This window comes from Elephas maximus, chromosome 17 (genome assembly GCF_024166365.1).
Source record: "Elephas maximus indicus isolate mEleMax1 chromosome 17, mEleMax1 primary haplotype, whole genome shotgun sequence".
NCBI lineage: Eukaryota > Metazoa > Chordata > Mammalia > Proboscidea > Elephantidae > Elephas > Elephas maximus.
The window spans coordinates 62,300,225-62,315,955 of record NC_064835.1 but is presented as its reverse complement, the minus strand read 5'-3'; the positions used below and the strand labels follow the sequence as shown (position 1 = coordinate 62,315,955).

Below are 15,731 nucleotides of genomic sequence, written 5' to 3'. Positions count from 1 at the left end.
GAAATTGAGAGAAGAGTATGTTTCTAAATGGGAAGACTGGATATTGTAAAGCTTTTATTTATTCCCCAATTAATTTATATTCTAACAATTCTCAAAATTCTAATGAAATTGTTCTTTTATACTCGTTTAGTTGATTTTAATGTTCATCAGGAAGAATAACGAAATAAATTTGGGAAAAGAAGAGTAACAGAAGAAAACTATTATAGTAGCAGCCGAATTTAAAGTGTAGTACTAGCCTGAATATATGTAGCTGTATCAGTGAACTGGAGTAGAAAGCAAAGACATGAACCTTGTTTTAATTGAGTTTAATGAGTGATAAAGGAGGCATCACAATGAGAAAAATAAGAATTATATAGTAAGTGCTATTTGACTAAATTTGTTACTTATTAGGCAAGAGGGAGATTGGAAGAACTGAGCACTTTACACACATCACAATTTGTTTGATACATTTTATGTTTTTTAATTCATTTAAATTTTCACAACAACCCCATGAGGTAGGTATTGTTATGATGCCCAGCTTGTAGGTAAGGAAAATGAGGCCAAAAAAAGGGTGATTTATTCAAGGTCACAAAGGTAGTAAGTGGTAGCTTCATTGGATTTAAGATTAACTGACGGATTGCTTATGGAGTGTATATTGGAATAAATGATAAGCTGTTTTATCACCAAACTTCCAAAACGCAGGTTAGTGGTCCAGGGCAGGTAGCTCTGCTTCCTGTCTGGCGGCTCTGGTATCCTTGCAGTGTGACTTCTGTCTCTGGGTCTGAAGTGGCTGCTGCAGCAATCATAATCTGCAGTCCCTAGGAAGTGAAGGGCTTTTATGTGATGCCTGGAGCCTGCACCCATTATTCTCACTCTCATCCCGTGGGCGTAAACTTAATTACATGTCCATATATGGTTTCAAGGGAGGTTGGAAAATAAAGTACATGGGTGGGTGGCTATGTGCGCAACTGAATATCAGGAAGTTCTATCACTAATAGAAAAAAAAAGGTGGAGGGGGGAAACCAGGGGACATTTAGCAGTTTCCGCCACACCATGAAAGAGAAATACCAGTATTCCAATGTTCTATTAAATGGGCAAAGGGCATAAACAGATGATTTCCAAAAAGAGCAACATGCATGATTAACAAGTACATAGAAAAAGATTCAACCTCTATAAAACTCAGATCAGTACAAAAGTAAACAATGGAATTCCATTTACTTCCACTAACAAGGAATTTTTTTTTTTAAGACTATAATTGTACTGTTGGAGAAGGGTAAATTGGAACAGACATTTTAGAAAGCAGTTTACAGTTAGCATTAAAAAAAAAAAGCTAGCTTTATAAATGGTATAATTTTTCACTCTGTGATCAGAGAATTTAACTGAGATAGGGTGGCAGGAGGGAAAGTGGGTGTGCTGTAAACAGGAAAATCTTTATGTACAGAATTCTTTATAATTGAAAATTTGAGCTCAACCTAAATTTTGAACATTGGAAAAAGGGTTCAGTACATTTAGTTAATCTGTGGTATATGGTCATATGAAAAAGGTGAAGAATAGGAAATACATTTTTTTTTTAATTATAAATGTAAAGCAGAAATGCTGAAGTCCATATTATGCACACTATATGCAGACATGGCTCTGGTGGCACAGTGGTTAAGCATTTGGCTGCTAACCAGAAGGTCAGCAGTTCAAGTCCACCAGCTGCTCCTTGGAAACTGCAGTTCTACTCTGTCCTATAGAGTCAGAATCAACGTAACGCAGTGGGTTTGGTTTTGATTATATGCAGACAGCTGTGTAAACAAATAAGAAACAGAGAAGGAAAACTGGAAAGAAATGCATTAAAATGTTAATAGTAGTTATCTTTGAATGGTAGAACTTTGTCTATTGTGTATTTTCTTAATATTGAGAATTTATTACTTTTATCAAGGAAATATCAAGAAACTTTTGTTTTGAAGATCTGTCACACAAAAGAGAGTTAGACTTATTTTCTGTGGCTTTGAGGGCAGAATTAAGACCATAAGACCAATAGTAGTAGTGAACAGCGACCAGGTTTTGGTTCAATATAAGGTAAAGTGTTTTTCAGTTAAAGTCATCTATGTATGGAATGAATTCCTAAAAACTCATCTTCTTGGTGAAACCTGTCCTGACCACCCTATTGAAAACTGCGTGTCTGCAATTTCCCCAGTACGCCCAGCCTTGTTCAGCATTTTCTAATTGTTCTTTTTTTTCCCATAACACCTATAAGCTATTAAATTACTAGACAGTTTACTTCTTATGTTAATTATTTACTGTATTTCGCCCTCCAATAGAATGCTGTTTCCTCTTGGAGGCAGAGATACTTTTCTCTTTGATTCAGTGATATATCTCAGGGCATATGGTAGGCACTCAGTATTTGTTCAATAAATTAATACTTTTGTTTTGATCTTTACTTCCTTAGCCCAGCCTTCACTGTTGCCATATAAGCCTTCTGGAAGTACAAAGATGTACTATGTTCCCCAACTGGAAAAAATTCCTCAGCTTCCGGATGCTAAATCAGATACCACTCTTGAGAGCTCCCACTCAGGTATTATGCAGAAATTATTCAAAACTTTATTTTTTGAAATGTTACTTATACATTGGTTGGTTGATTCTGGAATGACATGTGAAAATTTGATGTTATTTTAACCTATTAATGAAATATGAAGCTCTTCTTTTTTTTCTTATTTTAAATAACTTATTTTTAATTGTTATAAAAATATATATAACATAACATTTGCCAGTTCAGGATATGTGTCGGTTAACCCCTTTGTGATATCAATCACATTACTGTACTTTTTACTCAAATAATGCATGCCCTCTGCATTTGTTTGCCAGCCTGCCCTCCCCCACACCACGAGGCACCCTCATAAGCACCGCCATGTCAATCCTCTTCTACATGTTGTTGTGAAAAAAAAAAATTAGCACACTATCTCAGTCATCTAGTGCTGCTGTAACAGAAATACCACAAGTGGATGGCTTTAACAAAGAGAAGTTTATTCCCTCACAGTCCAGTAGGCTAGAAGTCTGAATTCAGGCACCAGCTCCACGGGAAGTCTTTCTCTGTCAGCTCTGAAGGAAGGTCTTTGTCATCAGTCTTCCCTTGGTCTGGGAGCATCTCAGTGCAGGAACCTTAGGTCCAAAGGATGTGCCCTGCTCCCGGCACTGCTTTCTTGGTGGTATAAGGTTCCCCTGTCTTCTCTCTGCTCCTTTCTGTCTTTTATTATCTCAAAGAGATTGGCTTAAGACACTGCCTAATCTTGTAGACCTCATCAACATAATTGCTGCTAATCAATCTTATTTTATCACAGTGATAGGATTTACCGCACACAGGGAAATCACATAAAATGGTGGACAGTCACACAGTACTGGAACTCATGGCCCAGCTAAGTTGACGGATATTTTGGGGGGACATACTTCATTCCATGACACACCCTTACAAAAATAACCTCATGGCAGGGGAGGCTGTGCGTTATTTGCATAAAATACGGTAATCACATTGTACAATGATTACCCTTAATCAATGCCGAATTTCCCATCACCAAAGTATGGCGCTTTTCATTCCACAATCTCCAGTTTGGATGAGTTTGAGTTAGTTGATCAGATAGATTATGTGTACTTGAAATTTAATAAGTATTTGATGAATAAAATTTTATGGACAATTGTTTGGGTTAGTGAACTCCATCCAGGACAGAGGTTTCTGATTCTTCTCAGCTCACAGTGTGCCTTTAGTGTTTCAGTGATTTTTTTTTTAGCACCCCTAGGATCCCCCGACAAAAAAACTCATAGTTTTGTTTATTGTTAGATCAAAACAGTAAGTATTTACGTGTATTGTTTTTTCAAACAGCTAATGTTATTAGGATATTATTACCTATCGTTTTCATGTAACAACTTAATAAACAAAACCATTAGGTATTTCTTTCTGGCTTTTGTTTTTTTAAAAGAAAACATTTTATTTTGTTCTTAAATAATCACAATTACTTACGAATGAGATATATGTCTAGCTGTTGAGTACTGTATAACTTCTCAAACCTTGAAACAGGATTGGCCATAACCACCGTCATTTATTGCTTTTTATTACAGTAGTTGCCAAAAATCCAACTTTGCAACAGTTTTGTTGTTGTTAGGTGCCGTTGAGTCAGTTCTGACTCACAGCAACCGTACATACTGCGGAATGAAACACTGCCCGGTCCTGCACCATCCTCACAGTCATTGTTACGCTTAAGCCTGTTGTTGCAACCGTCATGTCAATCTATCTCATTGAGGGTCTTCCTCTTTTTTGCTGACTCTCTACCAAGCATGATGTCCTTCTCCAAGGACTAGTCCCTCCTGATAACATGTCCAAAGTATGTGAGATGTAGTCTCGCCATCCTTGCTTCTAAGGACCATTGTGACTGTACTTCTTCCAAGACATATTTGTTCATTCTTCTGGCAGTCGACAGTATATTCGATATTTTTCGCCAATACCATAATTCAGAGGCATCAATTCTTCGGTCCTCCTTATTCACTGTCCAGCTTTTACATGCACATGAGGAGATTGAAAACACCATGGCTTGGGTCAGGCGCACCTTAGTCTTTAAAGTGACATTTTGCTTTTTAATACTTTAAAGAAGTCTTTTGCAGTAGATTTGTCCAGTACAATACATCGTTTGATTTCTTGACCACTGCTTCCATGGGCGTCAGTTGTGAATCCAAGTAAAATGAAATCCTTGACAACTTCAATCTTTTCACCTTTTTTCATGATGTTGCTTATTGGTCCAGTCGTGGGAATTTTTGTTTTCTTTCTAAGTTGAGGTGTAATCCATACTGAAGTTATAGTCTTTGACACTCATCGGTAAGTATTTCAAGTCCCCTTCACTTTCAGCAAGCAAGGTAGTGCCATCCATCTATCACAGGTTGTTAATGAATCTTCCTCCAATCCTGATGGCCCGTTCTTCTTCATATAGTCCAGCTTCTCAGATTATTTGCTCAGCATACAGATTGAATCAATGAAAGGATACAACCGTGACACACACTTTTCCTGACTTTAAACCATGCAGTATCCCCTGGTTCTGTTCAAATGACTGCCTCTTGGTCTACGTACAAGCTCCTCATGAACGCCATTAAGTATTCTGGAATTCCCATTCTTTGTAATGTGACCCATAATTTGTTATGATCCACACAGTCGAATGCCTTTGCATAGTCAATAAAACACAGGTAAACATCTTTCTGGCATTTTCTGCTTTCAGCTAAGATCCATTTGCCTTCAGCGATGATATCCCTTCTTCCACCTCCTCTTCTGAATCTGTCTTGAATTTCTGGCAGTTCTTTTGTCAATGTACTGCTGTAGCCACTTTTGAATGGTCTTCATAAAAATTTTACTTGGTGATATTAATGATATTGTTCAATAATTTCTGCATTCTGTTGGGTCACCTTTCTCTAGAATGGGCACAAATATGGATCTTTTCAGTCGGTTGGCTAGGTAGCTGTTTTCCAAATTTCTTGACCTACACAAGTAAGCATTTCCAATGTTGCATCTGTTTGTTGAAGCATCTCAATTGGTATTCTGCCAACTCTTGAACCTTTATTTTTTGCCAGTCACTTGAAGTGTGTGTGCCTTGAACTTCTTCTCTCAGTACCATTGGTTCTTGATCATATGCTGTTTCCTGAAGTAGTTGAACATCAACCAGTTTTTTTTGATACAGTGACCCTATGTATTTCTTATATCTGCTTTGATGCTTCCTGCATCATTCAGTTTTTTGCCCCAGGATCTTTCAGTAATGCAATTCGAGGCTTCAAATTTCTCTTCAGTTCTTTAACCTTGAGAAACGATGATCACGGTTCTTACCTTTTGGTTTTCTAACTTCAGATTTTTATACATTTCCTCATAATGCTTTACTTGTCCTTTTGATAAACCCTTTGGAATCTTCTGTTCAGCTCTTGTACTTTACTGTTTCTTTTGTTTGCTTTAGCTACTTTGTGCTTAAGAGCAAGTTTCAGAGTCTTTCCTGACATCCTTTTTGGTAGTTTCCCTTTTTCCTGTCTATTTAATGGCCTTTCACTTTCATTGATGTCTTTTACTTTCATTGATTTCATTGATGTCTTTCTACAACTCCTCTGGTCTTCAGTCATTAGTGTTTAGTATGTCAAATCTTTTCTTGAAATGTTTTCTAAATTTAAGTGGAATATATTCAAGGTCATATTTTGGCTCTCGTGGACCTGCTGTGATTTTCATCAGCTTCAGCTTGAACCTGCACATGAACCATTACTGGTCTGTTCCACAGTTAGTCCCTGACTTTGTCTTGACTGATAATATTGAGCTCTTCTCTATCATCTCTTTCCACAGATGTAGTTGATTTGATGCCTGTGTGATCCATTCCAGCATGGTCCATGTGTATAGTCATGATTTGTGTTGTTGGAAAAAAGTTGAATAAGTTGTTGATGAATAAGTTGTTGGTCTTGCATAATTCTATTACTCAATCTCCAGCATCATTTCTATCACCAAGGTTGTATTTTCTAACTACTGATCCTTCTTTGTTTCCAACTTTTGCATTCCAGTCACCAGTAATTATCAAAACATCTTGATTGCATTTTCAGTCCATTTCAGATCAATTTTGTACATTGACAGGAACCTGCCAGAAATTCAAGCCAGGTTCAGAGGTGAACATAGAACAAGAGATATCATTGCTGTTGTCAGGTGGATCATGACTGAAAGCAGAAAATAGCAGAAAGATAATTACTTGTGCTTTATTGACTACACAAAGGCATTTGACAATGTGAATCATAACAAATTAATGATACCATTACAAAGAATGGGAATTCCAGAACTCTTAATTGTGCTATGCAGAACCTGGAGGTAGATCAAGAGGCAGTCAGAACAAGAGGATAATGTGTGGTTTAAAATTTGAAAAGGTATGGGCAGGGTTGTATCCTTATACCTTACTTATCCAATCTGTAGGCTGAACAGATAATCCAGGAAGATGAAGTATATGCAGAACACAGCATTAGGGTTGGAGGAAGACTCATTAACAACCTGTAGTATGCGGATGACACAACGTTTTGCTGAAAATGAAGATGACTTGAAACACTTACTGATGAAGGTCAAAGACCACAGTCTTCAGAGAGTTGGCAAGTGTTGTGTTTTATATATATATATATGCTTGTTGTATATATATATATATATATATACACACACACACACACAATTTTAGATATATATATAAAATTGTATATATATATAAATATTTCTTAAAATTTAAATTAAAAAAAGACTATAGTCTTTCATATGAATTACACGTGAACATGAAGAAAACAAAGATCCTCAAAACCGGACTGATAAACAACATCAGGATAAATGAAGAAGAAATCGAAGTTGTCTGTGATTTCACTTTAATGGATCAGCAGTCAGTGCCCATGGAACAGCAATCAAGAAATCAGATGACGTATTGTACTGGACGAATCTGCAAAAGACCTCTTTAAATTTTTAAAAAGCAAAGTTGTCACTTTGATAACTAAGATGCACCCGGCCTAAGACCTGGTATTTTCTTTCATTGGCCTCGTATGAATGCGAAAGCTGGACAACAGAAAAGGAAGACAAAAGGAGAATTGAAGCATTCGAACTGAGGTATTAGCAAAGAATATTTTATAAACTGTAGACGGCCAGAAGAATGAACAAATCAGTCTTAGAAGAAATACAACCAGAGTGCCCCTTAGAAGAAGGATGTTGAGACTTCAGCTCACTTACTTTAGACATGTCATCAAGAAAGACCAATGGCTATAAAAAGCCATCATGATTGGTAGAGAGTCAGTGAAAATGAGGGAAAACCCAGTGAGATGGATTGATACAATAGCCACAACAGTGGACTCACACATAGGAAGGATCATGAAGATGGTGCAGGACCGGGCAACGAATTGGTCTGCAACGTATACATAAGGTTGCCATGAGTCCAGTCAACTCTACAGCAGCTAACCAACAGCAGCAGTTCCACAGTATGTTGCCACTGGGGCAGTGGGGAACCACAAAAATGCTCATATCACCACATGTTAGGATTGATTGTTAAGCCTATAAACAGAAACTGGGATAAATTTTCACTACCTGGAAGGCTATGATTTTTTAAAACACGGCTGTCGGCTAACAGAAATAAAACAAGCTCACTCAATTGATTGTAGGTAGGAAATCTTCAATTCCTCTCTCATTCTCAGCTCCTAGTTCAGAAGACAGGATGTATGTATGTACCAATAGAAATCTGGTCAAGTGTCCCAATACTTTTTGAGGCAGCATTTTGAGAAAAATTTGGCTGAAAGAGTCTATGAAGCTAGCATTACCATGATACCAAAGCCAGACAAAGACACCATGAGAAAAGAAAACCAATGAACATCCTTTATGAGTATAGATGCAAAAATATTCAAAAAATACTGGCCAGCTGAATCCAGCAGCATAGTTTTAAAAATCACATGGTCATTTCCCTTGTATTCCTAGTTTGTTGAGTATACTTATCATGTAAAGGTGTTGGATTTTATCAAATGCATTTTCTGTGTCAGTCGAAATGATCATGTGATTTTTTTTTCCTTCATTCACATGGGGTTTCCATGAGTCAGAACTGACTCAGTGACAACTGACAAGATTTTTTTTACGTTAAGCTCCCCTTCCATTCCTGGATAAATCCCACTTGCTCACAGTATAAAAAAAAAAAAAAAAAATTTTTTTTTTTAATCCTTTTAAAATACCTTTATATTTGCCCTTGAAATCACATTATTGAAGGTCTTGATTTCTTCATACAGTTACTGTCTGGTATCCTCACCTTTCAAACTGAAGACTCCTTTTTATGTTTCTTTTAGGGAAGGTCTGGTGGCAGTGAATTCCCTCAGCTTTTGATTATTTGCAGTGTCCAAATTTCAATGTCATTTTCAAAGGACAATTTTGCTGGGTACAGGATTCTTGAATGAAAGTTTTTTCATAAAATAATAATATATAGACCAGGTGAAGGAAATAGCCTCCCAAAGAGATAGATCTTAGGTATTAATAGGCACATTAACATTCTTAAGTAGTATACAAGAACCCACTTAATTGGACTGTAAGCCCTGTGAAGGTAAGTATCATGCCTTTTAAAAAAAAAAAAAAAAAACTATACACTGATGCTCATTGTAGGGACTGGAATATTTTTTATATTAATAAATCACTGTCAGCAGAAGCAAAAGCTATAGGAGGAGAACTAGCTGAGATTTTTTTTCTAAAGGGGGGGTTGGATTATATCAGCAAAAATGGTGAAGACCTTCAAAAATTTACCCGTCCATAAAAGCAATAACAATACTGGGAAAAATTGTCAGAATCAACTTTTCAAAGCTCTGGAAATTAACCAAAGTCTTGCAGCAACCCAGAGGGCATTTATTCAAGAAAAACAAGCTGAATTTTGGTGAGAAAAATGAGCTTTGTGGCATTTTAACTTTCCCTCGTACCATCCTCCATACCCCAGCTTAGCAATAGCCTTGAAAAAATTTAAAAAACACCAGTAAAGGTAAAGATAAAAAAAACAATATAAATGTATTTTCGCATTACCGTGTATTTTTTTCTTATATGAATTAAGCCCTGGTGGTGCAGCAGTTGAGAGTTGTGGCGAGCTTCAGCTGCTAACCAAAAAAAGGTCAACGGTTCAAATCTACCAGCCACTGGTTGGAAACCATATGGGGCAGTTCTAAAGGAAGGGCAAACTAAACTGAAAGCTAGAAGGAAGCAAATAATTAGGAAATTAATGAAATAGAGGATAGAAAACATTTGAGAAAAAAATCAGTGAAACCAAAAGTTGGTTCTTGGAAAAAATCCATAAAATTGACAAACCTTTAGCTAGACTCAGGGAGCCCTGGTGGGTCAGTGGTTAAGCACTTGACTGCTGACCAAAAGGTCTGTGGTTTGAACCCACCAGCCACTCTGCAGGAGAAAGATGTGGCAATCTGTTTCCATAAAGATTTACAGCCTTGGAAACCTCATGGGGCAGTTCTACTGTGCCCTGCAGGGTTACTGTGGGTGGGAGTAGACTTAATGGCAGTGGGTTTTTATGGTTTTTTTTTTCGGTTTAGCTACACTCAAAAAGAAAAAATAAGAGAAGACCGAAATTACTAAAATAAAAAAAGAAGGGACATCACCACAAACCTTAAGAAATAAAAGAATATAAGGAAATACTGTAAGCAATTATGTGTCAACAAATTAGATAACATAGATGACATCTAGAACAAATTCCTAGAAAGACACATAAACTGTCAAAACTAACTCTGGAAGAAATGGAAAATCTGAATAGACTTATAACAAATGAAGACATTGAATTAGTAATCAAAAAACTACTCACAATGGAAACCTCAAACCCAGATGACTTCACTGGGGAATTCTACCAAATATTCAAAGAAGTTTTAATACCAATTGAATACTTCCTAACTCATTCTATGAGGCCAGTATTAACGATTATACCAAAACCCAACAAGATACCACAAGAAAACTACAATCTTCCTCATGAATATAGATGTAAAAGTCCTCAATAAGACACTAGCAAACGGAATACAGCAGCATATGAAAAGGATTATATACCATGTCCAAGTGGTATTTACCCTGAGAGTACAAGGTTGGTACATATTAAACTAAATCTCACACCGCTTCATGACAAAAACACTCAAGGAGCTAGGAATAGAAGGGGCATTCCTCAGCCTAGTAAGTAGAAGGGAGATTCCTCACTCCCAGCTTACTTCATACTTAATGGAGAAAACCTAAAAGCTTTTTCTCTAACATCAGTAATAAGATTCATTTGTTCTCACTGCTTTTATTCAACATTTCAGCATTGTACTGGAGGTCCTATGCAGCACAGTTAGGAAAGAAAATGGGAAGGGGGAAGAAAGGCACCCAGAGTGGAAAGGAGTAAAGTTATCTGTGTTTGCTGATGACAGTATCTTCTGTATAGAAAACTCTAAGAAACCCACATACAAAAACGAACTCCCTCCCCTTCCCCAAGAAAAAACCTGTAGAGCCACTAAATGAATGGCGCAGGGCTAGAGGGTACAAGATTAGTATTAAAAAATCAGATATGTTTCTCTATACCACAATGAATAATTCTAAAGTGAAATTAAGAAAACAGTTCTAGGTACAATAGCAGCAAAGAAAATAAACTACTTGGGAATAAATTTAACAAAAGAAGCGCAAAACTCGTACACTGAAAGCTAGAAAACATTGTTGAAAGAAATTAAAGCAGGACCTGAATAAATGGAAAGATATCCTGTGTTCATGGATTGGAAATCTTATTATTGTTAATATGAGAATACTCCCCAGTTGATCTACAGATTCAATTCCATTTCTATCAAAATTCCAACTGCCTATTTTGTAGAAATGTACAAGCTGATCCCAAAATTCTCATGGAAATGCAAGAGACCACCAAATACCCCGAACAATTTTTAAAAAAACATAGCTGGAGGACTCTGACTTTTCAGTTTTAAAACTTACTACAGAGCTGCAGATATCAAGATATTGTTCTTCTGTCAGAAGAACGGTACAGAATTGAGAGTCCCGAAATAAGCCCTTACGTCTGTAGTGAATTGATCTTTAGCAAGATTGTCAAGACCATTCAGTGGGGGACAGAATAGTGTTTTCAGCAAACAGTGCTGGGACAACTGGATGTCCACATGCACAGGAATGAAGTTGGACTCCTAACTCACACCATGTATGAAAATCAAAATTCAAAATGTACCGAAGACCTAAATGTAACAATTAAAACTATTAAACTCTTAGAAAAAAGACATAGGTATATATATATTTTTTTAACGTCCTTGGATTAGGCAGTGATTTCTTAGATGATACCAAAAGCACAGGCAACAAAGGAAAAATAAATAGGACTTCATCAAATTTTAAAACTTTTTTGTGTCAAAGGATGGTATCAAGAAAGTGAAAAGACAACTCAGAATGAGAGGAAAATATTTGTAAGTTGTACATCCAATAAGGGACCAACCAATATCCAACATACCTAAAGAACGCTTATAACGCGACAACAAAAAGACAAATGTGAAAAAGTCTCCAAGAATACAGAGGGAAGAGAAAACCAAAATGAAAATGAGAAACATAAGAAACACAGCTAACAAAACCAAACCAAGAATTATAGCTGTAGCTGAGGAAGAAAGCAGAAGAATATGAATACAACTAATATTCAAAGGTGTAATTGAGGAAAACGTTCCTCTCCTGGAGAAAAGAGTATAGTATGTAGATTGAGGAGCCTCAGAGGAAAGACGTGGTGATCTATTTCTAAAAAATCATCCATTGTTAATCTTACTCTAACATGCATGGGTTCGCCATGACTCCAGCAACTGTTTTTTTTTTTTTTTTTTTCATGTAGATTGAACATTCTCAGCACAGTCCAGGCAAAAATCAGGAAAAAGACAGAGACACATGCTAAAAAAAAAAAAAAAAAATTACAAGTTAAAAGAAAGAAAGTCCTATAAACAAACAGTTAAAAAGAAAAATAACGGGGGTTAGTCTAGTCTGATCGGAATTTCTTTAAAATACTAAATGTCAGAGTCCTTGGGTGGCAGAAATGGTTAAGTGCTCTAACAGGCTGGCGTGGGAACCTACCCTGAGGCCTGGCGCTCTGCTTCTGAAACCTCACAGCCTTGAAATCCCCGCTGAGCACGAGCACATCTGCTCCGCATACATGGAGTTGCCAAGAGTTGAAATCGACTGAGCAGCAACCAACAACAGTACAAAGAGAGTGACATAAAAGATAATTCATCCTAGTATCAAGTGCCCGTTAAAATACTAAATGTCAGACATAAATGGAACAAATTCTGTATTTAATAGGAAAAATATGTAATTCAAGGATTTGTTGACCCAAGTGCATATTTGTGTGATACGGCAATAAAAAGGCATTCTCACAAATATTTAGGAGCTAAAAAATGTATTTATCCTGGTACCTTCTTTAAAAATTTACTTAAAGACTTAACCAGCTTACTAAGAGATGGATCAAAATGAAGAATTCCAGAATGAGAAATGAAGCAGTTCCAAAAGTGACTGGCAGTTTAACGTAGCCATTAGTCTAAATAGTTAGAAAACTTAGTTACAAAGTGAGAAAAATAATGCCCAAAGTTTTGGAATGAAAGGCATGAAAAGAAAAAACAATTTAATTGTATTTTTCTTCCTTTAGTGAAGGAGACTAAAGTATCATTTTATTCATGACTTAATGATCAGAGAAATATAGGTTAAAGAGGTTTTTATAAAACTCTAATAGAATTTTGAAACTAAGTACCTTTTAAATTACTGTTTTGTGTGTGTGTGCTGAAAATATCTGCAACAAAACTTACGCCAGTTCAACAATTTATACACGTGTAATTCAGTGACGTGGATTACATTCTTTAAGGTGTACAACCGTTCACGCTATCGTTCTTGAAATTATTCCACCACCACTGACATAAACTCAATTTCCCTAAGCAAAGACTCCACTTTTCCCCTTCCTCCTACCGCTGGTAACCAGTGATAATTTTTGGTTTCTGTATATTTGCTCTTTTCATATAAGTCAGATCATATAACGTTTGTCCTTTTGCAGCTGACTTATTTTGCTCAACATGAAGTTTTCAAGGTTCATCCATGTTGTGGCATCCATCAGGACTTGATTTCTCTTTATGGCTGACCAATTACTCTTAAGAAAATAAAATTAGTAAAATAACATAAAATAAGAGAAAGAAGCATAGGAAACTAAGATCGCATAAGCAATTAAGTCAGATGGCTAGAATACAATAAAATGTATTTAGTGTGATAAATAATTTTAGCATACATTTGCATTCTTATACTACCTTTAACTTAATCAAGTTTATTTAACAAAAGAGAGAATTTTAAAGTGTGTTTTGTGCACTCTACCTCTGTAAGTATATGACCCTGAGGGAGTTTTGAAACGGGAGGTGGGGAACCTCCCTTCTAACAGTTCATTGCTGTTTTCATTGGCCTTTTGTAGTATAAGCATGTTATCTTGCTTCCCTGTGCATGATTTTAGAGTTTAAAGAAGTGTCTTTTTGATACAACGTAGCCTGTAGTCAGCTGGTACCAGGTACTCAGATGCAGGCATAGTGATATGTTGCAAGCCTGGAGGAAAAAGTGGACTCTGTGGGGTTAATTGAGCAAACATGTCAATTTTAACATGGTGCTTTCCTAGGGAACTTTCAAGGGTGATTTTTGACTCTGCATGTTTTTTCATCTTACATGTAGGTATTAGACCCTAACTTCTATTTAAAATGTATCTCTGCTTTAGTGAAAGAAAGGATATCAAACAGTAATGACAATAGAGATGGACAGAAGTGGACACAGTTAACTTACTTTTAGGAAATAGTTCCTCCTGGAATTGGTGGTAAATAAAATGTGAGGAGTAAAGGAGAAAGAGGTAAAAAGAATGATTTCTAGTTTTTTAGAGTAAGGAAGTGGGTAAATAGAGGTGTCATTTACTGAAATGGAGAGGTCTAAGAAAGAGCACATCTAAGTAGAGATGTTAAATCTACAATTGAACGTAAGCAGAGCCAGTTTACAAATACTGGGGTTGTATACAAGGACACCATCTATAAAGTGGCACTGTTTACATCATAAACTGTAAACAGGTAAGCCTGGAGGTTCCAGGTGTTCTGGAACAGTAAAGCAAATTCTCATCTAGCCCCAAACATAAATCCACACTTGCATGTACTACAGTTGTGCACAAACGCAGGAAAATAAGCACACGTGTGCTCATTGGTGCACACACATGCGTGGGGCTGCACTGTCTTTCAACTGCACTCTCAATTCCACTGATGTTAATTCTCTTGCTCACCTGCTGAATGCTCTCAGAGACCTAATTATCGTTCCCTTCTGAACCTGACATAGTCACCTCTCTTGGAGGACAAGGGATGGTGGTGCAGAGTATGCGTGCTGCTGCTGGTGTGTACTCTCTGGCATCTAGGAATGTTCAAAGGGAGAAGGGCCACCGTGTACTGTTTCTTGTACTGTACAATAATATACAGTAATTAAATTTTTTTTTTTACCTGAAGAAGTGACATCTTTTTCTAATTTCCCCAAAAGTGCTGTAAAGGCTAGCTGTGTCCCTGAATGCTAGATCCTGAAGCTCAGAAGAAAGGTCTAAGGTTATCAGTGTATAGTGTTCCAAACCCTGGTAATCAATGAGCTAACCTAGGGAGCAAAGAGAGTCCAGTTCTGACTCCTTGAGGAACTCCAGCATTGAGAGATTTGATAGAACAAAGGATACCAAGGATTTGCCAGAGAGGTGTAAGGCAAGCAGGAGAAACTGAGAAGAGCCCAATAGTAATCTGTAGGTTTGGCCTAGAAGGCCTACTCCAAAACAAAAACAAAACACAGAACTAAACCCATTGCCATCAGGTCAATTCTGACTCATAGCAACTCTGTAGGACAGAGTAGAACTGCCCCATAGAGTTTCTGAGGAGTGCCTGGTGGATTCAAACTGCTGATCTCTTGGTTAGCAACCATAGATCTTAACCACTGTGCCACCAGGGTTTCTGAAATCTGTCCTGAAAAACCCATCATAGCTTATTTGTGTTTGCACTGTATTAATGAGACTGGTACTCAATAACCTCTTATTACCATTCATATATGAGGAACTGAGGAAATACATGAAGTACAACATCCCGGATTAGAAAGAAAAACCATTTTGTAGAAGGTAATTCTATAGTTACTACAAACCCTTATATACCCAGAGATGTTCTTTTGCCTCTTAGACATGGCATGGAAAACAGATAACCATCTCCTT

General features: G+C 36.8%; 1 protein-coding gene across 4 annotated transcripts in view; it reads left to right on the top strand.

Moving 5' to 3' along the window:
* The window catches only part of ALMS1 (ALMS1 centrosome and basal body associated protein), a 187,270-nt gene that overhangs the window by 105,762 nt on the left and 65,777 nt on the right, over positions 1-15,731 (top strand). For all 4 annotated transcript variants that reach the window (XM_049856194.1, XM_049856193.1, XM_049856195.1 and 1 more), the window contains one exon: positions 2,414-2,539. In XM_049856194.1, coding sequence (XP_049712151.1) covers positions 2,414-2,539 — 126 coding nt within the window. The remainder of the gene's footprint in view (positions 1-2,413; positions 2,540-15,731) is intronic.